General features: G+C 47.2%; 1 protein-coding gene across 3 annotated transcripts in view; it reads left to right on the top strand.

Moving 5' to 3' along the window:
• wdr17 (WD repeat domain 17) overlaps window positions 1-13,151 on the top strand; it is a 43,822-nt gene that overhangs the window by 21,149 nt on the left and 9,522 nt on the right. For all 3 annotated transcript variants that reach the window (XR_011078360.1, XM_068592125.1, XM_068592126.1), the window contains 4 exons: window positions 2,201-2,356; window positions 2,981-3,045; window positions 8,245-8,377; window positions 8,585-8,673. Coding sequence is in view for 2 of the 3 variants with exons in the window: in XM_068592125.1 (XP_068448226.1) it covers window positions 2,201-2,356; window positions 2,981-3,045; window positions 8,245-8,377; window positions 8,585-8,673 (443 nt within the window). In the remaining variant the exon portion in view is untranslated. The remainder of the gene's footprint in view (window positions 1-2,200; window positions 2,357-2,980; window positions 3,046-8,244; window positions 8,378-8,584; window positions 8,674-13,151) is intronic.

Below are 13,151 nucleotides of genomic sequence, written 5' to 3' on the forward strand. Positions count from 1 at the left end.
CCCCCCTATTCTTGCCATGACAATTATTGCCAGTATTTTTACTGCCAGTGTTATCACTGCTTTTTTTTATCATTATTATTATCGTAACCGATGTGAGATCCCGGGAGTGAGGATGTTATATGTGTACAAATTGTGAAGCTCTCAGAGGCACATTTTTTATCTTTGGCTACACAAAATTAATTTAATGAATTTGAATGTGCCAGTCGGTGCAGTCCAACCAGTCTTGTAAAAACTATTATTATTAATATTATTAATATTATCAATAATACTAATAATAATAGCAGTATGTGTCAAATAAGACCACGGTCTAGACATAATTACAATCCATAGAAACCTGTGAGGCAAAAAAGCACAAAGACAAAGTTAGTTATGTGCACTAAAGGACAGCACTAAACTGGTTTAAGTCATTTGTATGACATGAATTTATACAAAAGGAAATTGAGAAGACGAGAGAGGAGCTCAGTGTTCTTTAGAATCTTTAGAAGTCCTCCGGCAGTCTAGGGATATAGCAACACATCTAGGGGCTGGACCAGGGCAAACTTGAGCCAGCCTGATAATAAGGAATTGTAGTAATCTAGTCTAGAAGTAGCACATGCTTGAACTAAAATTGCTTTGAGACAAGATGTGCTTGATTTAAAAAAAAAATCTTAGGTAGGTGAAAAAAGGCAGTCCTTGAGATTTGTTTTACGGGGGAGTTAAAGGATAAATCTGAGATTCTTTACGATAGTGCTGGATGCCAGAGCAATGCCATCAAAAGAAAGTATATCATTATATTATTGATTTCAAGTCAATAAAAAAATGATTCTGGAGGTTTTCTGGACCTAGCAAAATAACTTTCGTTTTGTCTGAGTTTAACATCAGGACATGGCAGGTCATCCAAGTTTTGATGTCTTCAAGACATGCTTGAAGTTGAACAAACTGGTTGGTTTTGTCTGGCTTGATCTAAAGGTATAATATCATCTCCAAACAATACAAGTTTATTCAGTGTTTTCTGATAATTGCCAAATTGAAGCATATATAGAGTCAACCTGCACACTGACGTTCACCAATATCTCCCCCCAGGAATTCACCTCATCTGCGTGTTCTTATTCTCCGTCAGACGGGTTATATAAATGCTCATATTTGCGAACCTCTCTTGTTTGTGTTTCTGCTGTGGCTTTTAAAAACAGCGGTATTATGCTATGAAACCGGAAATGAGAGAGTGAGAAAGGACGTGGTTAGCAGACAAATCACAGCCTTGTGGACTTGTGTTGCTTTGACGGATAGTCAGAAATTTGGGGTGACACACACAAGCACGCAAAATGGCCGATTTGACCATGCAAGGTCGGCCATGCGTGTCTTGCGTGCTTGCGTCTCTGCGTAAAACGTATAAAAGTATAAATCAGCCTTAAGGTAAATCAAATTGGTCCAAGAACAGAAGCTTCTTGAACTCTGTGACTAACGTTGGTAGTCATCGAGGCTTCATCATTCACAAATACAAGTTGAGATTGATTTGATAAATTGGACTTGAACCAGTTTAGAGTGGTTCCTTTAATACTAATCAAATGGTCTAGTAGTGCATTAGCTCAGTAATAACTGGAGCTAATGGAGGGGGCACTCTAGTAGGGTACTACTAATGTTGGAATAATGCTTTATAAATTATTATTTAAGTGTTAACTAACGCTTGACTAATGCTAAAAAGGGTGTCGTTATTATAAAGTTTTACCTCATATTGTTTAAAAAACAAGAGTTAAATAGAAGCCTGTCATGCCAATCTTTCCCTAACTTTTCCCAGCTGCGACAGTAACGCTGGGAGTTTGTGCAAGGTCATGGCAAAATGTGGTCCTGGAGACCTGGTTTTGAGTACTTTGCCTGCTGTTTGTCTGTGGACAGATTTTAGCCACCATGATAGAATCATAAATTTGCAAGATGCAACTTTACAGGTGTGTAGTTGAGATCAACGTGAAGGAAGAGTTTGAAGATGTGTGTGTGCAGCAAAAGTAGTGGGGTAGGAATTGGGGGCCACCCTCACTTTACACACTTGGCTTGATTTGGCGTTGCGGCTGGTGTTATCTCGTCAAAAGATGGTTTATAATTTTCATTTTCTTCTGTGCTATTCAACAGCAGTCCATCTAAGATGTTTTAAAAAGCATATATTTGGATCCTAAACATGTATTTTATGTAACTTTTGTTTCTCTTCAATTCTTTTACTTTTTCTCAGTCTGAAGCCCAGGAGCTCACTATAGTCAAGATGTCTAAATTTGGAGGAGGTATTGGAGCTCCCAGTAAAGACGAGAGGCTAATGGAAGCAGCAGACATCCATCTGAGACTGGGACAGATTCAACGATACTGTGAATTAATGGTGGAGCTGGGACAGGTATGCAGTAAGCATGTGTACATGCAGACGTGCAGTCATATCTCTCACAGGAAAGGCAGACACGAGTGAGACTTGATTAGGTAATTGTGTTGGAACTGATCCTGTTCGTGACTTCAACTTTTGAATGGCTGGTTCCACATTAGTTTCATATTATTTTTTTATTCCATGTCGAATGCAAATTCAAGTTTGTTAGAGTAAAAGCAAAAACCCTCACCCAAGCAAAGTTTTCCAGCTGTTGTAACTGATATTGGTTCCTCCATTTTGTCTATGCCATTATCAAATGCTTTGGAAGAACCTTCAAGTGGAAACTGGAGGTGAATGAAGTTAAAAGCGACGGTATGTAACCGTAAGAATGGAGGACTTCTGATAGCATGGAGAACTAATGCAGGGGCAGACGGGCCTGCAGCAGCTGCAGACATTAAATTAGCCAGGGATAGAGGAGTTTGAGTGACAATTGGGCATCGTCAAGATATTCTGAAAAACCAGTCAGTTCTTCGCTTGAAGTATATTTGGTCATAGCCACAGTGATGATTCTATTTCTATTGTGAAAAAATGATATAGAATATAGAAAATGATAATATTGCCAATATTACTGGAGCTAATGGAGGGTTATCTCTCTTCCAGTGGGAGAAAGCATTATCTGTGGCACCAGGAGTCTCCATGAAGTATTGGAAAAAACTCATGCAGAGGTAATCCATGTATTGTTTCAGAGTTACCACAGAACAACAAAAAATAAACACAACAATGTCCCAATGCAAGTTTTTCGGTGTGAGTTGTTGGAATGATTGTTAAAAATGTTTGCTCAATGCGTTGTGGTACTGTTTCAGCGTATGTAACAGGGCAGAATGCAACAAAACTAATGCAGATCAACAGAGAAATGGCAAATGGCTAGATTAAACATTCATCATTAATTTGATAAGTCCTAGTTGTCATAATAAGAACTAGTCGTTACAAAGAGCAACACTTTTACCGTATCAATTAAATACAATGCAATCATTTTGCATACATAATGCACGACCATCAACTCTGCATGTCAGATTCAACATTATGGGCCGGTTTTACAAAAGTTTTAATCTGGATCAAACTGATCCAGATTTGGAAATCTCTTTTTCTGCTATCCAGGATCATGTAATCCATTTTATTACATGGTAATCCAGATTACGAAATCTGGATTACCTGTGGTCTAAATGGGATTATCACAATGTGGCTAGAACAATTGGTAGAATAGTGTGGGGTCACTCCAATATGCTTTATTTGAACAGAAAATAAGACTGAATGGAACAGCAAACAAACAATATGAACATCACCCTCCATTGTCCATTTCTTGGAAACAGGCAGTCCGCTCATCTGAGACCTACAACAAATAAATAAATAAATACATACTTTACTCACATATACATTATGGATGTTTCGAACAGGTTTCATACAAAGATTTATTGAATTGAACTGGCAAGAATAAGCTGTTCCTCTGCTAGACACATCTGTACTTATGTCCTTTCAGTCCCTTTTTGCAGAAGTACCTTATGTCTTTGGGTGCTTTGAGCCTCTCTGTGGGGGTCCCTCCACCTGTGATTGACCTTCTCCCTCGATTACAGGGCTGAGATTAAGAATAAATTCAAGTGAAATTGATGAATAAATATGAATACTGTAAAATGCATGATATAAATGTTGTATTATTTAACTAACCAATTTTAGTTACCTAGCAGCACAACGAGCTTAGTCACCTCGCCCGGACAAGGGAAACCGGGGCACCCTCCTGGAGCCAGACCTGGGAGGCGAGCTCGTCGGCGAGCGTCTGGTGGCCGGGCTTTCGCCCATGGGGCCCGGTCGGGCTTAGCCCGAAAGAACAACATGGTGCCGCAGCCACTCCGTGGACCCACCACCCGCGGAGAGGATCATCGGGGTCGGGTGCAATGCAGACCGGGCGGCAGACCAGGCAGAAGACCTGGGCGAGCCGATCGCCGGCAGCATGGACTAGCTCTAGGGACGTGGAACGTCACCTCGCTAGTGGGGAAAGAGCCGGAGCTGGTGCAGGAGGTGGAACGGTACCAGCTAGATATAGTTGGGGTCACCTCCACGCACAGCAAGGGCTCTGGAACCAAGCTCCTGGAGAAGGGTTGGACTTTGTCCTTTTCTGGAGTTGCCCAGGGTGAGAGGCGCCGGGCGGGTGTGGGGATACTCACGAGTCCCCGGCTGAGCGCCGCTATGTTGGAGTTTTTTCCAGTGAACGAGAGGGTCGCCTCCCTGCGCCTTCGGGTTGCGGGGAGTAAGGCTCTGACTGTTGTTTGTGCTTATGCACCGAACAGCAGCTCGGAGTATCCGGCCTTCTTGGAGTCGGTTGGAGGGGTCCTGGAGAGGGCGCCTCCTGCCGACTCTATAGTTCTCCTGGGAGACTTCAACGGTCACGTGGGTAATGACAGTGAAACTTGGCGGGGGGTGATTGGGAGGAACGGCTTGCCCGATCTGAACCCGAACGGTGTTCTGTTGTTGGACTTCTGTGCTAGCCACGGTTTGGCCATCACAAACACCATGTTTGAGCATAAGGTGGTTCATAAGTGTACTTGGTACCAGAACACCTTAGGCCAAAGATCAATGATCGACTTTGTAATCGTATCATCTGACCTGCGGCCGTATGTCTTGGACACTCGGGTAAAGAGAGGAGCAGAGCTGTCAACTGATCACCACCTGGTGGTGAGTTGGATCAGATGGCGAGGGAGGCGGCTGGAAAGACCTGGCAAGCCCAAACGTGTTGTGAGGGTGAACTGGGAACGTCTAGCTGAGGATCCTGTCCGGAAGGTCTTCAACTCCCACCTCCGGAAGAACTTTTCACGCATCCTGAGGGAGGTTGGGGACATGGAATCCGAGTGGACCTTGTTCAAAGCCTCTATTGTGGAAGCTGCTGTCAGGAGTTGTGGTCGGAAGGTCGTCGGTGCCTGTCGCGGCGGTAACCCGAGAACCTGGTGGTGGACACCGGGGGTGAGGGAAGCCGTCAAGTTGAAGAAGGAGGCCTTTCAGGCCTGGTTGGCCCAGGGGTCTCCTGAAGCAGCTGATGGGTACCGGCAAGCCAAGAGGGCTGCAGCTGCGGCGGTAGCGGATGCTAAAACTCGGTCATGGGAAGAGTTCGGGGAGGCCATGGAGAAGGACTTTCGGTTGGCCTCAAAGAGGTTCTGGCAAACCATCCGGCGGATCAGAAAGGGAAAGCAGGGCCTACCCCAGGCTGTTCTCAGCGGGGGAGGGGAACTGCTGACTCGGACTGGGGACATCGTCGGACGGTGGAAAGAGCACTTTGAGGAACTCCTAAACCCGGCCAACATGTCCCCTGGGGAGGGGGCAGTGCCTGAAGACCTTGGGGTGGGTGCACCCATACTAAGGTCACTAAGGTAGTTAAAGAGCTTCTTGGTGGCAAGGCGCCGGGGGTGGATGAAATCCGCCCTGAGATGCTGAAAGCGCTGGACATTGTCTTGGCTGACACGCCTTTTCAGTGTCGCATGGGGGTCGGGAACAGTGCCCATGGACTGGCAGACCGGGGTGGTGGTTCCCATTTTCAAGAAGGGGGACCGGAGAGTGTGCTCGAACTATCGTGGTATCACACTACTCAGCCTCCCGGGAAAAGCTTATGCCAGGGTGCTGGAAAGGAGACTCCGACCGCTTGTCGAACCTCGGATTCAAGAGGAGCAGTGCGGATTCCGTCCCGGTCGTGGAACAGTGGACCAGCTCTTTACCCTTGCGGGACTACTGGAGGGGTCTTGGGAGTTTGCCCAACCAGTCTACATGTGCTTTGTGGACTTGGAGAAGGCTTTCGACCGGGTCCCTCGGAGGGTTCTGTGGGGGGTGCTGCAGGAGTACGGGGTGCCGGATACGTTGGCACGGGCTATTCGGTCTCTATACGCCTGCAGTAGTATCCTCGGTATTAAGTCAGACACGTTCCCGGTGGGTGTTGGCCTCCGCCAGGGCTGCCCTTTATCACCGGTCCTGTTTGTGACCTTCATGGACAGGATTTCTAGGCGCAGCCGGGGGGCGGAGGAAATCCGGTTCGGGGGCCTCGGGATCGCCTCTCTGCTGTTTGCAGATGATATGGTCCTGTTTGCTTCCTCGGAACGTGACCTCCAGCATTCGCTGGGGCGTTTTGCAGCCGAGTGTGAAGCGGCAGGGATGAGGGTTAGCGCCTCCAAATCCGAGGCCATGGTTCTCTGCCGGAAACCGGTGGATTGCTCCCTTCAGGTGGGGACAACATGCCTGCCCCAAGCGAAGGAGTTCAAGTACCTCGGGGTCTTGTTCACGAGTGAGGGTAAGGTGGAGCGAGAGATCGACAGGCGGATCGGTGCGGCTGCAGCAGTAAAACAGGCGCTGTACCGGTCCGTCTTGGTGAAGAGGGAGCTAAGTCGGAAGGCGAAGCTCTCTATTTACTGGTCGGTCTACGTTCCAACCCTCAGCTATGGTCACGAACTCTGGGTCGTGACCGAAAGCACGAGGTCGCGGATACAAGCGGCCGAAATGAGCTTCCTCCGTAGGGTGGCCGGGCTCAGCCTTAGAGATAGGGTAAGGAGCTCGGACATCAGGGGGGAGCTTGGAGTCGAGCCGCTGCTCCTTCGTATCGAAAGGAGTCAGCTGAGGTGGTTTGGGCATCTAATTCGGATGCCTCCTGGACGCCTCCCATTAGAGGTTTTCCAGGCACGTCCAACTGGGAAGAGGCCCCGGGGAAGACCCAGGACACGCTGGAGGGATTATATCTCCCGGCTGGCCTGGGAACGTCTCGGGGTCCCCCAGAACGAGCTGGAAAATGTTGCGGGTGAGAGGGAAGCCTGGGTTGGTCTGCTGGGTGTGCTGCCACCGCGACCCGACCCCGGATAAGCGGCGGAAAATGGATGGATGGATAGTTTTATTACTGATATCCACCATGAATCCACCCTCATGCTGGGATTAGTTTAATCCTGATTTTTAGGATCAAAATAATTCCAATCCTACCAAAAAGTTTTGAAAAACCCAAATTTAAGGTTTGATCCAGATCTACAACAAGATTAGATTACGTGATCCAATCCAATTTCTGAATCCTTTTTTTCTTCTGAAAAACCCATTTTCAAGATTTTATCCAATCCAATAGCTGTAATCAGATGAGATTACTTTTGAAAAACTAACCCATATGGATTTCTGGATCTGCAATCTGAATTGCCAGAGGTTGGGTAAAAAACTCTGTGGCTCAGTAACTCAGTATTTCTTACATAGCTGTTGTTTTTCCTGGCATTTTGATTTATAGTTGTTGCTTTTGATAGACATTTAAAGCTGTTTAAATGTCTATCAAAAGCAACAACAATAACAACTTGGTGAAAAGTTCTGCTGAGAACTTTTCACCAAAACCAGCATGTTTAATCCAGGTGATGAGAGGCAATGCCTTGGAGTTCCAGTGTGGAAGCTAAGAAATGTACTACATGGGGCAGCAGAAACACATACTATGGCCACCTAAAAGAAAGGTATTGCTAAAAAAAAAAAATCAATATCTGTTTGAGTATAAAATGAAACTCATCTAAACTGTTGTTACAAATAGTCTTGTGGCTTTGAAGATAACATCAATAAGTTTCCCGTCAGAAAGAATTTGGTAAATATGGATGAGCCTTTCTTTTAGGTGGTTTGAAATTTGTTATGCTGCTTGCCCTTCCGCAACCGTACTTAGCTTTGCTCCCGTGCTGGCTGCTTCTTCAAACTGGATAAAGTACCTAATACAACCCCATTTCTAAACCCCTAAACTCTTCCCTTCAGCAAGTTGGGGTTGTTGATTTTGTCACATACTCTTAAACCTTAATTTGAACTGGGACTGTTCATTTTGCCTTCTTAATTATGATTATCATTATTAGTTATTTATATATGTCATTTTAATATGCTTTATGTCACAGGAGAGCTGATCAGCTGATGGCCGAGGATAATGATGATGCTATCCCATTTTGCATCGCCACAGGAGACATAAAACAACTTGTAACTTTCTTCACCGGCCGAGGACAACTGCTAGAGGCTTTAATAATAGCTCAGGTACACAAAGGGAGGGGATGACAGGAAATAGTAGTTTCTTTAGGGCTGGAGATAAATGGTAGATCTTGAGTAAATGGTTTTTCAGGTGATAAATAAGTAATGGGAGACAAAGACAGAGAAGTGAGGAAATACTGTCATTTTGATGCCTGTGAAAATATTGGCAGGAAATGATAAAATATAATGATTAATAATGTTCTATATTTTTAGGGGGCATGTGAAGGGAACATTCGTGCACCTCAAAGCTCCCCAGTTAACCACACGACAAATGATGTGGATAACAGACTACAATACCAGAGGTAAAGCAAACACACGCACACACACAATGATAACATTCTTTGGTGCGTAATTTAAACTTACCTTGAAACTAACATTGAACAAAAAGCAGCACAAATCTGACATGCAGTTACAGAGACATTTGGACTAAGGCTGATCTCAGCTTACTTACTGTGTTGATATTCAGTGTCTTTGTCAAATGCAAAAACTTGGCACTATTGGAAGTTAGTGGGTAGTATAGCATCCAACAGGTAATTAAATGTTTCCTCCGCGAATCGCCACCTTAACGTGGTGGAGGAGTTTGAGTGGCTCAGTGATCCTGGGAGCTATGTTGTCCAGGGCGTCAGCCCCTGGTAGGGTCTCCCAAGGCAAACAGGTCTCGGGGGAGAGCCCAGACTAAGAGTGGTTCAAAAAACCTTGATGGAGTGCAGTACAAGGACTTTAGCCACCTCGCCCGGACAAGAGAAACCGGGGCACCTTCCCAGAGCCAGACCCGGCAAGCGAGCTCGTCGGCGAGCGTCTGGTGGCCGGGCTTTCGCCCATGGGGCCCGGTCAGGCTCAGCCCGAAGAAACACCACTGTGCTGCAGCCACTCCATGGATTCACCACCCGCGGAGAGGATCATCGGGGTCGGGTGCATTGCAGACTGGGCGGCAGGCCAGGCGGAAGACCCGGGCGAGCTGATCGCCGGCAGCATGGACTAGCTCTAAGGACATTGAACGTCATCTTGTTAGCAGGGAAAGAGCCGGGGCAGGTGCAGGAGGTGGAGCAGTACCAGCTAGATATAGTTGGGCTCACCTCCACGTACAGCAAGGGCTCTGGAACCAAGCTCCTGTAGAAGGGTTGGACTTTGTCCTTTTCTGGAGTTGCCCAGGGTGAGACACGCTGGGCGGGAGTGGGGATACTCACGAGCCGCTATGTTGGAGTTTTTTCCGGTGAGCGAGAGGGTCGCCTCCCTGCGCCTCCGGGTTGCGGGGAGTAAGGCTCTGACTGTTGTTTGTGCTTATGCACTGAACAGCAGCTCGGAGTATCCGGCCTTCTTGGAGTCGGTTGGAGGAGATCAATGATTAACTTTGTAATCGTACCATCTGATCTGCGGCCGTATGTCTTGGACACTCGGGTGAAGAGAGGAGCAGAGCTGTCAACTGATCACTGATGGTGAGTTGGATCAGATGGCGGGGGAGACAGCAGGAAAGACCTGGCAAGCCTAAACGTGTTGTGAGGGTGAACTGGGAACGTCTGGCTGAGGATTCTGTCCGAAAGGTCTTCAACTCCCACCTGCGGAAGAACTTTTCATACATCCTGAGGGAAGTTGGGGACATGGAATCCGAGTGGACCTTGTTCAAAGCCTTTATTGTGGAAGCGGCCGTCAGAAGTTGTGGACAGAAGGTCGTCGCGATGGCAACTCGAGAACCCAGTGGTGGACACCGGGGGTGAGGGACGCCGTCAAGCTGGAGAAGGAGGCCTTTCGGGCCTGGTTGGCCCAGGGGTCTCCTGAAGCAGCTGACGGGTACCGGCAGGCCAAGAGGGCTGCAGCTCTGGCGGTTGCGGATGCTGAAACTCAGGCATGGGAAGAGTTCGGGGAGGCCATGGAGATGGACTTTCGGTTGGCCTCAAAGAAGTTCTGGCAAACCATCCGACGGATCAGAAAGGGAAAGCGGGACCTACCCCAGGCTGTTCTCAGTGGGGTAAAGGAACTGTTGACTCGGACTGCCGACATCGTCGGGCGGTGGAAAGAGCACTTTGTGGAACTCTTTTAAGCCCCAAGCCTCTTTTTAGGTTTCTGCTTGAAAATGACATACCCAAACTAAAACGGGTGTGTCTCTGCAACCACTAGAGCTATTTGAATAATCTTGGAGTTAATAAACAAGTATAATGTTAAATTTTGCTCAGCCTCCCGGGAAAAGCTTATGCCAGGGTGCTGGAAAGGAGGCTCCACGGTCGTGGAACAGTGGACTAGCTCTTTACCCTTACAGGACTAATGGAGGGGTCTTGGGAGTTTGCTTAACCAGTTTACATGTGCTTTGTGGACTTAGAGAAGGCTTTCGACCGGCTCCCTCGGTGGTTTGTGGGGGGGCTGCGGGACTACGGGGTGCCGGACTCGTTGACACGGGGTATCCGGGGTCAACAGATTTTATAGCTTTTATTAGTAAGGTACGATTTCATAGAAGTTTCATTGTAATGTACTTATGAACATGGTGAAAGTAGCATTGTAACATTAGTGCAACATTGTATTTTTAACCCATATTGTTGATTGACACAGATGCATCATATGTAGCAGAGTTAGGCACCAACAAGTTCAAGCTGTCAGTGTCTTGAGAATCAGCTTATACCACAAACTCGAAATAAGTGGAGGGGTCTTGGGAGTTTGCCCAACCAGTCTACATGTGCTTTGTGGACTTGGAGAAGGCTTTCGACCGGGTCCCTCGGGGGGTTCTGTGGGGGGTGCTGCGGGAGTACGGGGTGCCGGATCCGTTGGCACGGGCCATCCGGTCTCTATACGCCTGCAATAGGAGTTGCGTTTGTATCCTCGGTAATAAGTCAGACACGTTCCCGGTGGGTGTTGGCCTCCGCCAGGGCTGCCCTTTATCACCGGTCCTGTTCGGGACTTTCATGGACAGGATTTCTAGGCGCAGCCAGGGGCAGAAAAAAATCTGGTTCGGGGGCCTCAGGATCGCCTCTGCTGTTTGCAGATGATGTGGTCCTGTTTGCATCCTCTAACGGGGACCTCCAGCATTCGCTTGGGCGTTTTGCAGCCAAGTGTGAAGCGGCAGGGATGAGAGTTAGCGCCTCCAAATCTGAGGCCATGGTTTTCTGCCGGAAACCGGTGGTTTGCTCCCTCCAGGTGGGGACAACATGCCTGCCCCAAGCGAAGGTGTTCAAGTATCTCGGGGTCTTGTTCACGAGTGAGGGTATGGTGGAGCGGGAGATCGACAGGCTGATTGGTGCGGCTGCAGCAGTAAAACAGGCGCTGTATTGGTCCGTCGGAAGGCGACCCTCACCTATGGTCACGAACTCTGGGTCGTGACCGAAAGAATGATGTTGCGGATACAAGTGACCGAAATGAGCTTCCCCCGGTGGGGGTTACCGGGCTCAGCCTTAGAGATAGGGAAAGGAGCTAGGACATCAGGAGGGAGCTTGGAGTTGAGCCGCTACTCCTCCGTATCGAAAGGAGTCAGCTGAGGTCGTTCGGGCATCTAATCCGGATGTCTCCTGGACGCCTCCCATTAGAGGTTTTCCAGGCACGTCCAACTGGGAAGAGGCCCCGGGGAAGACCTAGGACACGCTGGAGGGATTATATCTCCCGGCTGGCCTGGGAACGTCTCGGGGTCCACCAGAACGAGCTGGAAAATGTTGCGGTTGAGAGGGAAGCCTGGGTCGGTCTGCTGGGTGTGCTGCCACCGCGACCCGAGCCCGGATAAGCGGCGGATAATGGATGGATGGATGGAGGAAGACATTTTCAGGGACTGGAATTGTGATAGTGCAGACATCTCTATGACAATAAACAAAACCATTAGGGGCTGCGTTACCTATCAGAGCATCTTCATTATCTACATCTCCACCTCGACGTCCCTGTCATCCATTTTTGACAAACAAGATTAAAAACATTGCAGCATTAACCACCTTTCACATGGATATATAAACAGTGTTCACGGTCTACTGTTTATTGAAACAATAAATTCCTCAGTGTGTACTATATTGAAAAACAAAGTTGAGTTTTCCTCGGTTCCTCTGCTTGTGGAGAGTGCCCTGAAGTGCCAACAAGTACCTGGATGGATTGTCCCCAGTCTAAACATAGTCTAGCCGAGTTGCGCTTATACGTAGAGATAATACAATAAAAACACGTAGCATGAACTAAGAGCAACACCTCTTCATTGTTTTCCACATTGTCAACGCTTTATTGCTTCGATCATTTGCTCATTTGCTCCTTGTGGCTCGCACTGTTTAACCACAAGGATGGCGATCTTCTGGTTGCCACTGCCTAGTTTTACTCGAGAGACTTGTTGCTCCCCGGGCGCTTTGCAGCAGACAACTGCTCCTAAATGCTTAGGATGGGTTTAATATAAAGGCCTTATTACATAGATGGTAAATGGACTGTACTTGTATATATCTTTCCTAGTCTTCCGACCACATCATTTCCCCATTCACATGAATTCATACACTGATGGCACTGGCTAAGGTGCCACCTGCCTATCAGGACTAACTAACATTCGTACATCATTCACACACAGTAGGCACAGCTCCGGGAGCAATTTGTATCTATGTACAGTCGTTAACGTATGTAATAAAAGTTTGTTTTGTTTGTTTTGTGAAAGAAATTACCACTTAAACTTCATATGCAACATTATCTCTTTAACCTTTGGACTCTGACGACTCATAATTTTGCCAAAATATGGCTAAACACACTGTTTATATCCTGGTTCGATCAAAATTGATATTTTTACGCATGTATTTATGCTTATATTAAGTGTGTTTTATTGTATGTAATCTGAATGAAGTCA

The sequence above is a fragment of the Clinocottus analis genome, unplaced genomic scaffold, assembly GCF_023055335.1.
Source record: "Clinocottus analis isolate CAN_PGR_092001 unplaced genomic scaffold, fCliAna1.0.p SCAF_26, whole genome shotgun sequence".
In the NCBI taxonomy this organism is placed as follows: Eukaryota; Metazoa; Chordata; class Actinopteri; order Perciformes; family Cottidae; genus Clinocottus; species Clinocottus analis.